At 37.1% G+C, this 15355-nt stretch overlaps 2 protein-coding genes, 1 non-coding gene and 1 pseudogene across 3 annotated transcripts; 3 read left to right on the forward strand and 1 right to left on the reverse strand.

Annotated features, from left to right (window-relative positions):
• Window positions 1-383: 383 nt before the first annotated feature.
• On the forward strand, window positions 384-9426 carry LOC113504963 (DDB1- and CUL4-associated factor 5-like). The gene is made up of 13 exons (XM_026887483.1): window positions 384-671; window positions 2058-2215; window positions 2955-3114; window positions 3481-3610; window positions 3988-4277; window positions 4504-4622; window positions 5054-5179; window positions 5537-5753; window positions 5980-6085; window positions 6800-7037; window positions 7612-7711; window positions 7789-7881; window positions 7955-9426. Exons 1-13 carry the CDS (start codon window positions 482-484, stop codon window positions 8605-8607), a joined length of 2580 nt encoding a protein of 859 aa, XP_026743284.1. The 5' UTR covers window positions 384-481; the 3' UTR covers window positions 8608-9426.
• On the forward strand, window positions 7051-7157 carry LOC113505033. The gene has a single exon (XR_003401598.1). It is a non-coding gene; the product is annotated as a U6 spliceosomal RNA (small nuclear RNA).
• A 1034-nt stretch (window positions 9427-10460) lies between the features above and the next one.
• LOC113504934 lies at window positions 10461-12577 on the forward strand (annotated as a pseudogene).
• Window positions 12578-12639: 62 nt separating this feature from the next.
• On the reverse strand, window positions 12640-15141 carry LOC113504936 (zinc finger protein-like 1 homolog). Its single transcript, XM_026887454.1, has 6 exons — window positions 14904-15141; window positions 14705-14816; window positions 14019-14212; window positions 13468-13708; window positions 13155-13278; window positions 12640-12909 (listed from the first exon to the last, which is right to left on the reverse strand). Exons 1-6 carry the CDS (start codon window positions 15003-15005, stop codon window positions 12726-12728), a joined length of 957 nt encoding a protein of 318 aa, XP_026743255.1. The 5' UTR covers window positions 15006-15141; the 3' UTR covers window positions 12640-12725.
• Window positions 15142-15355: the final 214 nt, after the last annotated feature.

A 15355-nucleotide genomic window follows, 5' to 3' on the forward strand; every position in this document is an offset into this window, starting at 1 on the left:
GCGAGACGACCTTAACGCTTACCGCGCAGGCTGGTTCCATGCGGCCCAGAATAGAGAGTCGTGGAAGGATTTGGGGGAGGCCTTTGCCCAGCAGTGGGACACAGTGGGCTAGAGAAAAAAAAAAAGAAAAAAAACGAAAAAAACTGTATAAGCTGTTAAATTAAGCAATTTATAGAATAAAATCAATCCATTCATTCTAATTCAAAGATAAAAATTCTCTTAAAAGTGTTTGCACGTTTCGATTTAAATAAGGCTGTGCGTTTAAAAATTTTAAGTTAGTTTTCTATTGCAAACAAATATCATTTTTATCCCTCTATTTTTTTGGAAATCGATACAATAGCTCATTAATCAAATGAAAAAACGGAACGCAATTTTGTTTTTAAAAATAAAATACAGCTGATCGACAAGACAAGGCCCGACAAGTTTTGTTTCATTCAATCATTCGTGTATTTCATGAGAAAATGGTGGTTTTGTTCTAAACATGGCGAATATTGCGAGCCCTCTACCTTATCTAAATAGAAGGGAATATGGGCTCTTACCTGATATTAAATCACAATTCTTCAACAAACGTTTAAACGCAGCTAAAAATTTGTATCGACGAGATCTTGTGTGCCATTTTGGTTGTGTTAATGCTATCGAGTTTTCCAGTAATGGCGAATATCTTGTATCAGGTATGAAATTTTCTTCATTAATTGTCGTCGACCTACTGGATTATTTTCGTTATTATTTTTGTTCGGTTTTTCTAGTAGGTAACAAAGGGAATGTTTATTGATCCTACTCGAATGATTACTATTATTGACAGATAAAAAAAATGTGGACAACTATAAATAAATAATGATCTTCAAAATAATAACATTAAACATGATAAAAATCGCTTACACTTGTGATCTTGTTTATGTATTTATTTATTTGAAGTTAGCACGCAACTATTATGTCTATTTCTATTGTAATGTAACTTCATCAATCCATATTTGTTTTATCAATATAGATAACTTATTGACAAGTAATTAATAAACAATTACAAATTTGACTTGAAATGAAATAATTTAAAATTATTGACTGCCATTAATTAGTATTTTGATTAATTCAGGCTTATTATTGGGTCACTTTAAGGGTATGATTATGAACCTGACCTATCCCTAATCATACCACAAAGGGGTCTATTCTCAAAAAATGCCTTCTAAACAGCCATAATTATTTTTCACATATGTCCACAAAATTTATAAACATTTTCATGATATTGTTTTTAAATATTTATAGAAACAATAATAATATTATCGTACAAACTCATAACAAGATTATTCAGTTCCTCTGTATTGCTTTTGATTCTCTAAAGTATAATAACATTAATAACTATAGCTTATTGTTTTCTTTAATATAAAATAAATTAATAAAATATTATTCAAGTTATATCCTAGGTCTGTGTAAATAGGTAGTTGAAAGAAAGATTTGATTTTCATAAATACCTCTATGTTAGTAGTAAACATACACCAAAATTGCCTGTATATGTTTAAAACTCTAGGTATATCATAAAACATTGATATTTAAGAGGTATTATATTATATTCAGTTAATTGTAACTTGGCAGAGTGTGAGATGCAAAAAGCTTAAAGTATTTAAACTACATTTTATCTAAAGTAATTTAGTAAGGAGGAAAACCATTTTATCAAGATAAGGTTGAAATTAATTACAATAAAACAAAGTTTCAGCATTGCTTTACATTGAGCACATAATATAAGTACTACCAACTCCACACATTACAGGAAATTATAGTAATTAATATATTCCTCCTCTCCTACTTTTGCTGAGCCCAAAAGGGTCCGTATTTGAGCAGTAAACTTAATTGACCACCTATGTTACATTATGAATTGAATATGAAAAATGAAATAGAATCATCACAATACTAAATTAAAAAATGTATTAAATTAACAAGCTGTTTAACCAGTAAGGCTAAACAACTCTCTTAATTGCTTGTACCAATGAAATTTCTAAAAATCAGATGAAATAATTATGCCTAATAACAGCCTTTTATACATCTACAAGATAACACATTAACAGGTGGCGATGACAGGAGGGTTATGCTCTGGCATTTCGGGCAGGCCATATTGGACCGGGGCAAACCAGAGCCCATGAAGGCTGCCCACCAGTCCAACATCTTCTGCCTCGGCATCACTAATGATAACCAGAAGATTTATTCAGGGGGCAATGATGATATTGTAAGTTTTTTAAATGGCTATGGTAATTTAACAAAAGTAACATCAGAATTCTAGTTCACAATAATCAACTACAATCTATGTATCATGTAATTCCAGGTTTTCATCTTTTCCTGCTCCTATTCTAACAGTTGAACATTATTTCAGAGCCATTATTTTAACACTAGAGCTTGACACACATTAGAATTCTTGAAGGGTGTTTTATTAAGCCATGTCGAATGCTTACTGGAGGCTTAAATACTGTAAGATTGTTCATCAACTATAAAAGAAGAAGAGAATAACAAAGGATACTTTAAATCAATAATTTCGTAAATGCTTGGTATATTATTATCAACCCCTGTGAAAACAAAAGAAAAAGCCCTCGCTCTAGGGTTGGTCTCTTCAGTGGCGTAGCTTGGGTGACTGTCCGCCCTGGCAAATTCACACCGAGGCGCCCAAAGTATGCACCTAAAAAAAAAACTCGTTCAAGTAGTCACGAAGTAAAGTTACACCCGTTTATTTGTTACATGATAATTTGCCGCCTTTTCTAAATTTTGCCAGGATCAGGAGGGCCCTGATAGTGGCGTTCCGCCCCCCCCCCCTAGCTACGCCACTGGGTCCCTAATATCTGCCGAATGTGGTCAGTGTCTTATCAGGACTGGATAATGTTCCTCCACCATTTTTACTCCAACATGTCTCTTACGACCATGAAGAATTTCTTTTAAAAACAAGTCAAAAAGATCATACAATTTATTAAATACAGGTGATAGTCCACGATCTAGAGAGTAAGAGCCCGCTAGAAGTGTTGCGGCATCAGCGCGCGGTCTGCAGCCTGAGCATAGATCCGTTCAACGAGCGCGTGGTCTCCACTGCCGGCAATGATGGCCGCTTGCTACTGTTTGATACCAGGCAGTCTGTACATGGTAAGGACTTAAGGACATCAGGACCTTTAACATAGGCATCCTGTGATTATGAAACTTGACTGACTGTACCTGGAATAGGATAAAGTACAAGTTATGTGTTCAAGTTTGATGACATTTTGATAATTTTTTAGGGAGATAAATAAAAGTGTACTTTGTTTTAATCAATCCTCAAGCGTGCGCATTGAATTTCGCGTGACGTCACCCCTTGCTACATTTTTTGCCACATAGTTACGTGACTAGCCCCTACTCTAGAACTTAAAGCTTAACTAACGAATAACAATGTTCCAAATAAATCTATACTACATATACCCAGTCAATATCCACTCTATACTTTTACTTCACAAGTACCTATGTTTTCTATTACAGAATCCCTGGTGGTATCTCGCAGCAGGAAAGCTTTCCACGGCGTCATGTTCCATCCCACTCAGGTTGGAATGCTCGTGTCGGCTAACGCCCGCGATGGCGTCGCCTTATGGGATCTCCGTACACCTAAACAGTGAGTTTAAATGTATATACTGTTAAATTTCGCGATTTGATTGCGTTTGAATTGCTTCTTAATGTGAAGATTGAAACCATTCTGAAACGAAATGAAAATTCAACTTTCAATCTTCCAAAAAAATTTTAAAAATCTACTCCTAGCCGCATACAACATGTAACAGGAATGCCCCATACATCTGAAATAAGCCATATTTAGACTATTATATTTCTCAAAGAACATTCGGAATTTTTGCTAGTCCTCAACTCTGAAAAACTGCTTCTTTTCAATGCACAGATTTTAAATAAAACTGAAATTCCTACATTTGTATACATTTTTCCAATCTAGCAAACAAACATCTTCAATCCCAACATCTTAACAAATATTATCCCACACAGCCCGGTCCTCCGCTACGCCGGCAACAACGGCACCTGTCAGAACAGCATGAGCGTCCGCTTCAACTCCGCCGGCACTCACATCTTGGCCCTCCGCCGTCGACAAGTACCGGTCCTATACGCCGTGCACTCTCCCAACCCCGTAGCCGAGTTCTTCCATCAGGACTACTATAATTCGTGCACCATGAAGAGCTGTTCGTTCGCCGGGGAAGGGGACCAGTTTGTCCTGTCCGGATCTGATGACTTTAATTTATATATGTGGAAGATTCCTGAAGGCGGTGGTGCTGGTAGTGGTGAGCAAACAATGTTTATTTATATTTTGTTGCAAACAGATATACATAGTATGAAACAACGCCAAACTGACTGTGCACGACGTATCCTACGTGACGTATAAATCAGGCTCAGAAAACTGATCAATGGAGAGGTTCCCATACCATGAAAGAAATATAAATTAACATTGTTTTTTTTCCTGAACTTTTTGACCTATGAAAATCGTTTTAATGGGATATACTTTTCTAGATATAGAGGTGGAGCCCCCACACATAGTCCTGTACGGACACCGGTCCATCGTGAACCAAGTGCGGTATAACCCCCACTACTGCCTGATTGCCTCCTCGGGGGTCGAGAAAATTATCAAGGTTAGTTACTTTTATGTTTAACAGTATGACTTTATATGCAATATTCTTTATTGAACAACAGAATTACAGCTTTTAGATACAGCATACAGGGTAAAACATTTATAACTAAAATTAAAGTGACAGAAATGACCTTATATTCGTATCTGAAACCGAGTACGTGTATTTCGTTAAATGATACAACGGTCTAATCACTCGTCGGAATTGCCCGTCGACTAATAAATAATAAGTATATCAGAGTAAGAATCCTGGTTGGGTCAGAAACTAGTTCTGGCTTTCCTAAAAAATACGCGTGACTAGCCTGTTTTATAATTTAAGTATGAATCATCGTCATAAAAGATTATTCTTAACCAGATCCGATATTGCATATCAATAATCCTATCCCGATGTGGCCAACCAAATGACATTAACGCAAATGTAATACGTTTTCCTAGGTGTGGTCAGCTCTAGAGTTCCCAAAGATGCGCGGCGCTTTACTAGAGGAGGCCCAGGGCTCCGACAACCCGCGGGAAATATACAGCCACGAAGATTACGTGTCGCTCGTACATCATAGTGGACAGGTATGTTACTCTCTTGCACTGACCAGCTTCGAACTGCATACCCATAAGGATATCTATCCTTGTGTGGTAATTATTTAAAGAAGAGAGAAGTCACATTTATGTTGTAATGTAAATCTTTTCAATCAGTATTTTAACAGTCAAAAAAAATATTTTGGGGCATTTTGTGTAACATGTAAAATAATATCGAGACTTTAAATTGATTAAAGAGGGGAATCCCTTTTTATATAAAAATCCCTAACAGGTGGCGAAGTAGACGGGTCAGTTACGTGGCGGGTCAGTTAAGCCCTATGTGCAGGTGTATTCAATCCAAATCTTACCCTCCACATAATCTTTAGCACTGTATATTATTTCCTCCAGCACATATCTCATAACTACGCCGAACAATCGACGAGCGAGGATCCCCGTATGATGGCATTCTTCGACTCGCTGGTACAGCGGGAGCTGGAATGCCTCGCTGAGGAGACGGATTCCCTTGACGGGTCCAGTTCGGGCAGATCTGTCCACGACAGCGAATCCGACTCGTCAGACACCGACCAGATTGTGGTTGACTTCTTACCGCTGCCGCCGAAAAGAGGTAGGTACTGGTAATGTACTGTTTGTCGTATTTTGAAAGATTTTTCAAGTTGTGGAGAAAGTACTTTATCCTTCGATTCTTAAAATGTCCGGCCATCGTTTTGTTTGCGATCATAATAAAAGAAACGAATGACAACCTCTACTTCAGGTAGATAACACTTTTTTCTGTAAAAATAAATGTTTGTTGTAACAAAGAATGTTTATTTTAAATGAATTTATTTTCACAGCGAATCAAAACGGCAATCGCAGCCAGCGATGCCCCAACAGGCTCGCGCGGCTCGTGGCTTCACGCTATTCTAAAAATTTGAGATCCCAGAAAAGAGGAACCCTTAGGTAAGATTTACCCCTTCACGATGTAGAATAGAAGTAATGAACAATGTCCAACAGGCCATTTTTTATTTCAATAGATATTTTTTCCTTTTTCTCGTTTTGTTTCTAAACCTTAATGTATATTATTTTTAGAACATGCACCTTAGTTTGGGTGGTTTTTTTAGAGCAAAATTTGGATGAAATTTTTAGGAGAAAACATCTTGACATGGTAAAGGAGATTTAAATGGGATCGCTATAAGGGAAGGAGTGAATTTACTCGCGGTGGTAATGAAAGGCGTGTACAAAATATTTTGTTATTACCAGGTTGGTTGTTTTAGAACAGTATGGGTAAAACTATAGACCAGAGAAAAAATAGACAGATTTTAAGTGAAGACCTGACCAAATTCGGTTATTACATTTGAGGATCCTAAATTTTCAACAATACAAAATACATTACCTCGAATTAATGCTGATAACGTCTTTCGATGATTTCCTAGTCGTTTGCTAGTTAAAAATTCTAAAATTAGTAATTCGCGATTAGCGGGTTGTATGTAGGGCCCAACCGTAGTTCCTGCACTATCTAATGTGCTGACAACAAAGCATATACCAAAGTAGTTGGAAAAACACCAGAATGTTGTATTTACACAAACTAACTCTATCTCTGTCTATATTTTTTTTGGTCTTTGGGTAGAATAATCTCTTTTGTACAGGATAGTGATTGATCATCAAATGTTTCAGACGAAGCAAGCAGTCCCGTGTATCGCTGGGCAAGTCGAGCAGCAAGTACGTGGGCGGGACGAGCGCGAAGGGCAAGCGCACGTCGCTGCGGCGGTCGCGGGGCCCGCGCCGCGCCCCCGCGCCCCGCGCCCCCGCGCCGCGCCCTGCGCCCCGCGCCCCCGCGCGCCCCTCCGCGCCCTCCAGCGAGAGGACCGACTCCGACGAGCCCGCGCACTGCCTCTTCAGGAACTCTGGCAGGGTACGTAGTAATTGTACTTGCTTCGGCAGTACATATACTAAAATTAAAACGATACAGAGAAGATTAGCATGACCCCTGCGCAAGGATGACACAGAAAATCATAAAGCATTCCACATTTTTTGGTGTATGAAGGATTGCAACGCATTGCCATACACCGACACAAAAACGCGGATGACGTAGCACGGCGGTTCAGGTTTAGTCAGTAAAAGTCTGACACTACCCATTTCCTCCCCCGAGGGAGTGGGTGTCAATTACGATTCCCCCGCCTTAACAAAAAAAAGGGTACGTACTAATAAGAAGAACGCAATACTTTATGTAACCATCTTGAATGACTGGATATCGTTCTTACCTCACTCATGTGGCAGTGGGACATTTTAGGGTAGATAATAATAATCAAATATGAAGTCATGGCCAATCGTTATCTCTAAAAATTGGTTCGAGTAACTTGCAGATTGAAATTATTTTTTAAGTAAAATATGTTTTACCTTGTTTTATGATCGAAAATAAGTCAAATTTTATCAACGCTTCGAAGCATATTAATTGATGTGCCAAAATGAAAAACTTCTTTTTCCAGATCATCCGACCTCTGCGACGCCGTATGAACCTCACAAGGACCGCTAAAAGGAAAAGTAAAGCCACTGGTTATAGAAAAGTTATTAATATAAGGAATAATGGTGAGTTCCTTTCAGTATTCCGTTTTTAGAATAATATTATTTTAGTTTTATAAGCTAACGAGTTGCTTTTGTTTCAGGCGCTGCCATGGCACAAGATAGTAGTGATAATAATAATTTCAACAGTTTCGACAACTTTGACGATAATTTAGCTCAACCCAGCACAAGCACAGGTACATACATATACCCTAAATATCTATATAAATTCAATGTTCATTTCTTATTGTAATTTGTTTCTGTTTATAGGTTACAGAGGACAAAATGCATCAGCATTATTCCGAATAGCAGAAGTCGACTCTGACGATGACCAGTCGGTGGGCAGCCGCCCCATATCTCCTAGAAACCAAAACAACAACCAGAACATTCCTCAAAACCTCGTTAGCATCATCCCAACACCGATGAATGGTTCTCGGGACTCGCTTGGAGACTCCCTGAGGGCCGAACCGCCGGAGTCAGAAAGTAATAACTCTTCGCCACCGCCAGAGAACAGGAGGATGAATTTGCGTCGAGTGAGGAGAAACGGACGCCTCAGCTTGCAGAGGTCAGATTCCAGCGAATCGCCGCCTCCTAAAGACCCAAGGGAACGCGCCAGCACCTCCATGGCAGAACACACTCCCAGACTAGGACACAATAGGACTGTCACAAGGCTCATGAATGAAACAAACGAAAGCGAGCTGGAAAGCAGCTGTAGTACGGAGAGCAGTATGTGGCACCCCCCAGACACGATGGGTACACCAGACAGCGGAGTGGGGACTGTCGTAGGCAGCAGTACGCGCAACTCCCAACCCCACGCCGACGACGTGTCTGACGACCCGGACTACCAAGCACTGAAGTTCCGGCAACGGGTCAAAAAGGCCCGACGGAATTACAGAAATCACATGGATTCTGACTCAAATTGAACTGAATAGTTATATGAATTGTGTTCCAATGTATTGTAGCGGTTCTATTGTAAGTGAACTATTCAACGACTGCGACTTTCTATTTATATTATCTTACTCCTAAGAAGTTACATTATTATTTGATGGACTACTAGGTTAGTTATCAAATGTATTCTGGTCTCTTTTGGTGTTGCCATAAAAATATGATTATTAGCGAACTTCAATAAAATGCTACCCTTAAGTTTTTGGTGTTGTAGAATAGATACCAGCAATTTTCACATATTCGAAATAAGATACATTTGTAGTCATAAAAAAATCATATAACGAATTTTATGTCCGTATCTATCCGATAATCCCGTATAATGAAATTACTTATTGAAAGTAGTGTCAAAATGTATAGATATCCATATACGAAAATGTATTTTTAATCAACCATTTCTTAATAATTACTACAACACTTATGATTAGGTACTTATGCTTGAGGTCTCATTAAATCATTTCCATAACAGTAAAATAGGGTTAGACTTCAGAATTTGATGTTTTTGTGGGACACTATAAATATATTTAACGTACATAAGTTAGGACGAATGTTGTTTTGAGCATACATAGAACATGCTCCAATAAGCTTGTTACAATGAAAATGAGTTAGTTCATATTACCTACGTCATACTAATTAACGCTGTGTACATTTTGTTTGCTTTGTATAGTTTATTGTTAATATAAAAAAATATATGTGATCTAATTATTATCAAATAACTTAATTAGTGTTTAAGAAACATCAATGTTCCCTGAAAAGGTTAGCATTAATATGCGATATAAATACATTGACATAAAAATATATTTACGAAGTTTTATTCATTCTCTGCCCAAAATTCCTGCCTTGAATTTTAAAAGCAGAAATTTTACTTCGCATTTGCATGACTGAATATTATAATAATATTATTTTGTTCAATATTCAAGGCATATTTAACCATATTGCCAACCAGACTATGAAATTTTAATACCTAGTTGTAGTATATGAGAATAATGCAAATTGGGAATTTAAAATGCAGCCCAGATAAAGGAGTATTATTAAATACTAGCTGATGCCGGCGACTTCGTCCATGTGGTTAGAAGATCTTGAACCGTTTTCGAAGCGCATGCAACGGAAGCCCTCAAAGACAAATAGCTTTCCCCGATTTTTCCACATTTTCCATTGTATCTTCGCTCCTATTAGTGGCAGCGAGATTTTATGTAGCCTATAGCCTTCCTTTATAAATGGTCTATTCAACACAAAAATAATTTTTCAATTCGAACCAGTAGTTCTTGAGATTAGCGCGTTTAAACAAACAAACAAGCTCTTCAGCTAAATATAGGTTAAAAGTTAAATATATATATCGAGAACTAGATGGTCTAGACTAATATTTGGCTTAATGTAGACAATGTTATAAAAAGTTATGAAAGAAGGCTTGGCAAAGGATTCTCATATAGTTTTTGCTTCTCTAACAATCACGTTTGACAAGTTTTGAGGAGAAGCAAAAGAGTATGTTTGTATAAATAATAAATTAATGCTTACTTCTCGTATTAAACAAAAAGAAAAAAAGTTGTCGGTCGTTCTTACAAATGCACCTACATTTCCTATCTTATAACGTAAATAGCTAAACGCACATACTTATCATATTACTTAAAATCTATCAGCTTATATCTGAATAAAAATCTTTGCGATTAATCATTATATAAATCCAATAAAATTGAAGAGTAGGATTCATGATATATGTTAGCAAAGGATATATGCGTTCAATACAAGTGCGTAAAGCCATTGATCGCGTAGTAAAGCGGTTATTCACCCCGTATTACTAGGGTGGCTAGACTACTATCCGCCAGGATCGAGACTACTACGTTATAACTGGTTGACACGATGCCAAAAGCCTTGTTGCTTAGTGCGTTTTATTGATCCCAAGATTTTGGCACATTCAGTGACACTGACAGTTGTCTGCCGGCTGATCAGTATTTAACAGGAATCTAACCTCGCGCTGGTTCATTTTCTAATAAGATTTTAGTGAGTTTAACTTTAACAATGGATGGAATATCGACATACAATAATTTCTTAGCAGTACATAAACCACAACTAGTATTATCAGGTGTACCTGAGCATTTTTGGCCATCAATTTGCAAGAAAATCACAGACCAAATTTTTGATGCTGGCCTAACATTTCAACTTGTGCAAATCGACTATGAAGACATGGTGAAGATGCCCTACGATCCTTTGTGGAGTGTGATTGCTATCCGGGATATCGAGTGTTCAGATGCTAGTCATATTTATTTAATTGATCACGCTTGGACTTTTAAGGTGAATAGTATTAAGTCTAACTTGAGGAATATTCCGGGGCTTCTGGAGAGGATGTGCAGTCTTATGTTAATATCTGCGGAAACTACTGAAGAGAAAATCGAGAAAGTATCAGAAAGTGTGTGGAAGTATGCCAATACTTATGCAATTGCTGGTGATGGCTTTTCCATTGAGGACCGGGTGCCTGTCTGGTATGTGTTAGATGAGCTAGGTTCAGGCATCACCCACTCTGACACCCCTAATTTTAGAGCTGTGCCTTTTTTGTATGTTCCTGAGCAGTTAACTTACACTTTATTATTTGCAATCAAAGATATTGAAGAAGGAGATATGGTCACAAGGAACTTTGTGGAAGGTCTGTACCCTGACACCATGCAGAGGGAAGCCATGCTCATTCCTTGGAAGCATTATAAACATTTTAAGGAAGACTACACTCAAGTGGAGCCAAGCTCTAAATACTTCCTGGAAGGCCATATTGTAGAAACACTCCCAGATTTAGAATTGTTAAAAGATAGAGAGTTAGATTTGACTAAACTCAAAGTTTACTCAGAGTACAGATATATTAATGATTACCTGACTGCACCAGAGTTTGAGATAGTACACAATGAAAATGATGCAGACATTTTGTGGTATTTGGACCATTTCAAAGAGTACCAAGATTTAAGTGTAAATTCCCCTCACAAGTTTGTGAATCAATTCCCATTTGAATATGTTCTGACCATCAAGGATCTCCTAGCTGTTATTGGCAGAAGGTCATCTGAAAAATATAATAATGATAATGATTCCCTTGAAATTAACCCAGCCTGGCTGCCAACTACATTCAATATGAAGACAGAATTCCCAAAGTTTGTTGCATATTACATGCAAAGGAAGAAAGCTGGTCTGGATAATCATTGGATTTGCAAACCATATAATTTGGCAAGAGGTCTTGATACTTATATCAGTGATAACTTGGACTTTCTGTGCCGGCTACCATTGACAGGTCCTAAAATAGCTCAGAAATATATTGACAAGCCTGTTTTGTTTGAGAGGCCTGATATAGGCCTAGTGAAGTTTGATATTCGCTATGTCATCTTGTTACATTCTGTAAGCCCAACAGAAGTTTATGTCTACAACAACTTCTTCCTCAGATTTGCAAATAAATCATTTTCCTTAGACAATTTTGATGATTATGAGAAGCATTTTACTGTTATGAATTACACAGATGGAGCTCCTCTATTCAAGATGTTATGTTCAGAGTTCAAGGAGGAGTGGGCTAAGCAGTATGGGGACTATGACTGGGCCGTAGTGGAGAAATCAATATACAAGATGGTGGCCGAGTTGTTCACAGCTGCTACTTCAAAGGGACCTCCATGTGGTATAGGGAAGAGCCCACAATCTAGGGCATTATACGCAGCAGATATCATGCTTGGTTGGCGTGATATGAAAGATGAAAAAGTTATCCAACCCATTTTGTTAGAGATGAATTGGATGCCAGACTGCCACCGGGCATGCCAGTATTACCCCAACTTTTACAATGATATATTTTCTGTTATGTTTTTAAATAGAGAAGTCAAAACATGCACCAAAGTTTTGTAAGCTTGTATCACACATTTAAACTTTTGCTTTTCTACACATTTATTGTATTTACGCATTTGTTACTCACTAAATAAAACCAGTAACATCTGACTTTTGTATCTTTATTTAACAGCTTATTTTTAAATTATGGAATAATTAATTTAAACACATTATTTAAACGAAATTAAATAATTATAATACAGCTAATTGGGTTTATATATCACTTTATAGATTGCTTGATTTTAGAATAAATATGTGATTAGTTTTTCTGTAGTATTCTTTTGTCATCATCATGTATGAAACCGAAGGGGTTTTCCTCGTCGACGTCTCTGCGGCTAAGGAGCACGAGGACCACTACTACCGCTATGAAAACGAATAGCATGATCCAATAACGCCTGTAGATACCTCCGGCTCTTCGCACTCGAGAAGATGGGAGTGAGTTCCTAGTGGAAAGAAACCCTTTTTAAAATAGATTCATTAATGTAAAACCATTTGATTTCTATTAGTTTGGTTAGACATTTCTTTTACGAATTTGATATTAGTGCGTTATATAATTTTCGAGAGTGAGAAATTTATTAAAATATTGCGATATTTAACACGTTTTTAGAATACATCTTCAGTGTTTTTGACGGTTTTTGCATGCCTTATACTACCCACATACCGACCCAACACTAAGTAATGTACTCACTTCCACCATCTGCTGATCCATGCGAAAGTAGACTTCTGTTTGTATTTATTTTCGTCGTGATCAAAGTTTGTCGTCAGTTTCGGAGGCTCGTTTGATTTGATGCTTTTTCTTGGAGCCTGACCACCTGGAAATATAGTCGTACAGAATTAATGAGAGGAGTACGGAATAATTGGGGTTAAAACTTACTATACGAAATTAACTTTTATCATGAAAAAATGAGCTATTAACTGAGTACCATATAATAGTGTGTGATACAACTATCTCACACACAATCTATTCACCTTCTTTAAACATACAAGTCAAACAAGATTACCTTGCAAACTATCATTTCTCTTGATGGAGGTGTTATCATAAATGTTGACTGGTTCGTCTGTGATCTGGACGATGGAATGTGGCGTGCCGTTGGCTGAGCGGCTGTTTGACTCGTCATCGCTGGCTCCGACTGGCGTGCCCCGCTGGCTGTCCACCGTACTGGTGTAGTAGGGCGAGTGGTGGTCGATGGGCGATTGGCTGCGGCGCCCCGCTGCGCCTTTCATGTCTTGGTCTTCTGAAAGCTGTAGTGCTCTTCATGTTATTTAGATTTCTAAATTCACTTTGTTTATCATTATTAATCATGGTTAGATTTAATATGCTTTCTGTCAAAGGTTAGGTTATTCATTGTTGGAGACGAAACTAACAAAATCGTAACTTTTTAAACAAATAGTTTAATACATAGATAGAATAATTACTTCTTGGTTTGTATGTAGAATTAAAGCAAAATTAAACTTCTCTTGAAGTAAAGGAACGGCACAACCATTGCTGAAAGCAACAGTCTTACACTGCATATTGCCAACAAAGCTAAATTCCTCATAAGAAAACACATACCAATGGTAGACCCAAGCCAGCCCTTGCCCAGTTGACACCGGCCAGTTTTTCTCGGAGCTCATCAGCAACAGGGGAGACTAGGTTGGGTGGAGGGAACACAGGGGTCGCACAAGACGGGCACTGGTACCCAGCTGGTGCTGTTGTACGAGGCAAAGCTCTGTAGCGTGCTTCTGCACATGTCCAGTGAAATACATCTGAAAAAATAAGTTCTTTTTTAATTAATTGACTTCGTAGCCTTTTCCCGAGTATATTAAGATTAACATCCAGTCTAATTGTAAATTTAAAGATATATTGGATATCTATAACTAGTCTTGTAGTAATTGCAATAGTAAGTTAATTAAAAGTTTATGAGTCATAAAATTTGAACATAAAGCAGTTTCGTGAGCAATTAATTACTTCATTCTCATTATTCATGTCTTTCTAGTTCTTGTTTTTACTTAAAGGTTTAGAAGACAATAAGGTATTCAGAAAAATAACTCAAAATTTTAGAAGATTAAAAAAAGTGTTCTGCCTTTATTTGGATTCACAAATGAATAAAATTATATAATTAATTATATATAAATATTACATGGAATCCCTTTTAAATAGATTGTATCTATTGATTTTCAAATATTATCTTAGTAAAAAAACATGTTTTTACTATTACACTAGTTTGTATTTCGGTTAATATTATCAAAGTTACTTACGATAACAAGTCAGACGAATACATTCGCCTTCGCTCAAACTTTTTGTGCAAATTTCACATATTGGGTTGTAATCACTGTCTTGTAACCATTGCAAATATGACTGTATGATGCACTGAAAATAAACAAAGCTCGAGATTTAATAATACGTTACGTACTTTCTCTTTAATTAGAAATAATTAATAAGTAAGTGCCGAATTACCTTCGGGTGACTCGTCACCATACAAAATTCACAAACATTTACTCTGTGCTCAAAGCAAAACTGATTTGTAACCCGTCTCTTTGGACATTTACACAAGCCCATGGCGAATTTTCAATAAGATTATACAAAGTGCTACAATATATTACAAGTTATAAATGCAAAACAATATTGTTACAGAGAAACTCTGTAATAAAATCGAAGACAAACAAAAGTGGCAGGATGCAGTCAGCCACGTAAAGAAACTGTCAAAAAAATCTGCGTTCACGAATTTATATGCAAGGAATCGATTATATTACACAGAATTCGGTCACTGCATTGAATATGAGATTCTAAAAATCCTTTATAAACTTCAAATTCATATAAGATTTCGATTAGCAAGATTCAATAATAAAATTGGGAAGCACTGTTTTTTCATCCAGTCTACTATCACTAGTGTGTGACTATATTGTACT

This window comes from Trichoplusia ni, chromosome 23, assembly GCF_003590095.1.
Source record: "Trichoplusia ni isolate ovarian cell line Hi5 chromosome 23, tn1, whole genome shotgun sequence".
NCBI classification, from domain to species: domain Eukaryota; kingdom Metazoa; phylum Arthropoda; class Insecta; order Lepidoptera; family Noctuidae; genus Trichoplusia; species Trichoplusia ni.

What these genes read in the sequence shown, in the direction of transcription:
- LOC113504963 (XM_026887483.1), top strand. Translation starts at nt 482, where the DNA reads ATGGCGAATATTGCGAGCCCTCTACCTTATCTAAATAGAAGGGAATAT. An exon ending in ACCGCTGCCGCCGAAAAGAG is followed by an intron (nt 5,754 to 5,979) that starts GTAGGTACTGGT and finishes TTATTTTCACAG; the next exon opens with CGAATCAAAACGGCAATCGC. An exon ending in TCTTCAGGAACTCTGGCAGG is followed by an intron (nt 7,038 to 7,611) that starts GTACGTAGTAAT and finishes TTCTTTTTCCAG; the next exon opens with ATCATCCGACCTCTGCGACG.
- LOC113504936 (XM_026887454.1), bottom strand. Translation starts at nt 15,005, where the DNA reads ATGGGCTTGTGTAAATGTCCAAAGAGACGGGTTACAAATCAGTTTTGC. An exon ending in TATTCGTCTGACTTGTTATC is followed by an intron (nt 14,213 to 14,704) that starts GTAAGTAACTTT and finishes TTATTTTTTCAG; the next exon opens with ATGTATTTCACTGGACATGT. An exon ending in GAGAAATGATAGTTTGCAAG is followed by an intron (nt 13,279 to 13,467) that starts GTAATCTTGTTT and finishes CTATATTTCCAG; the next exon opens with GTGGTCAGGCTCCAAGAAAA.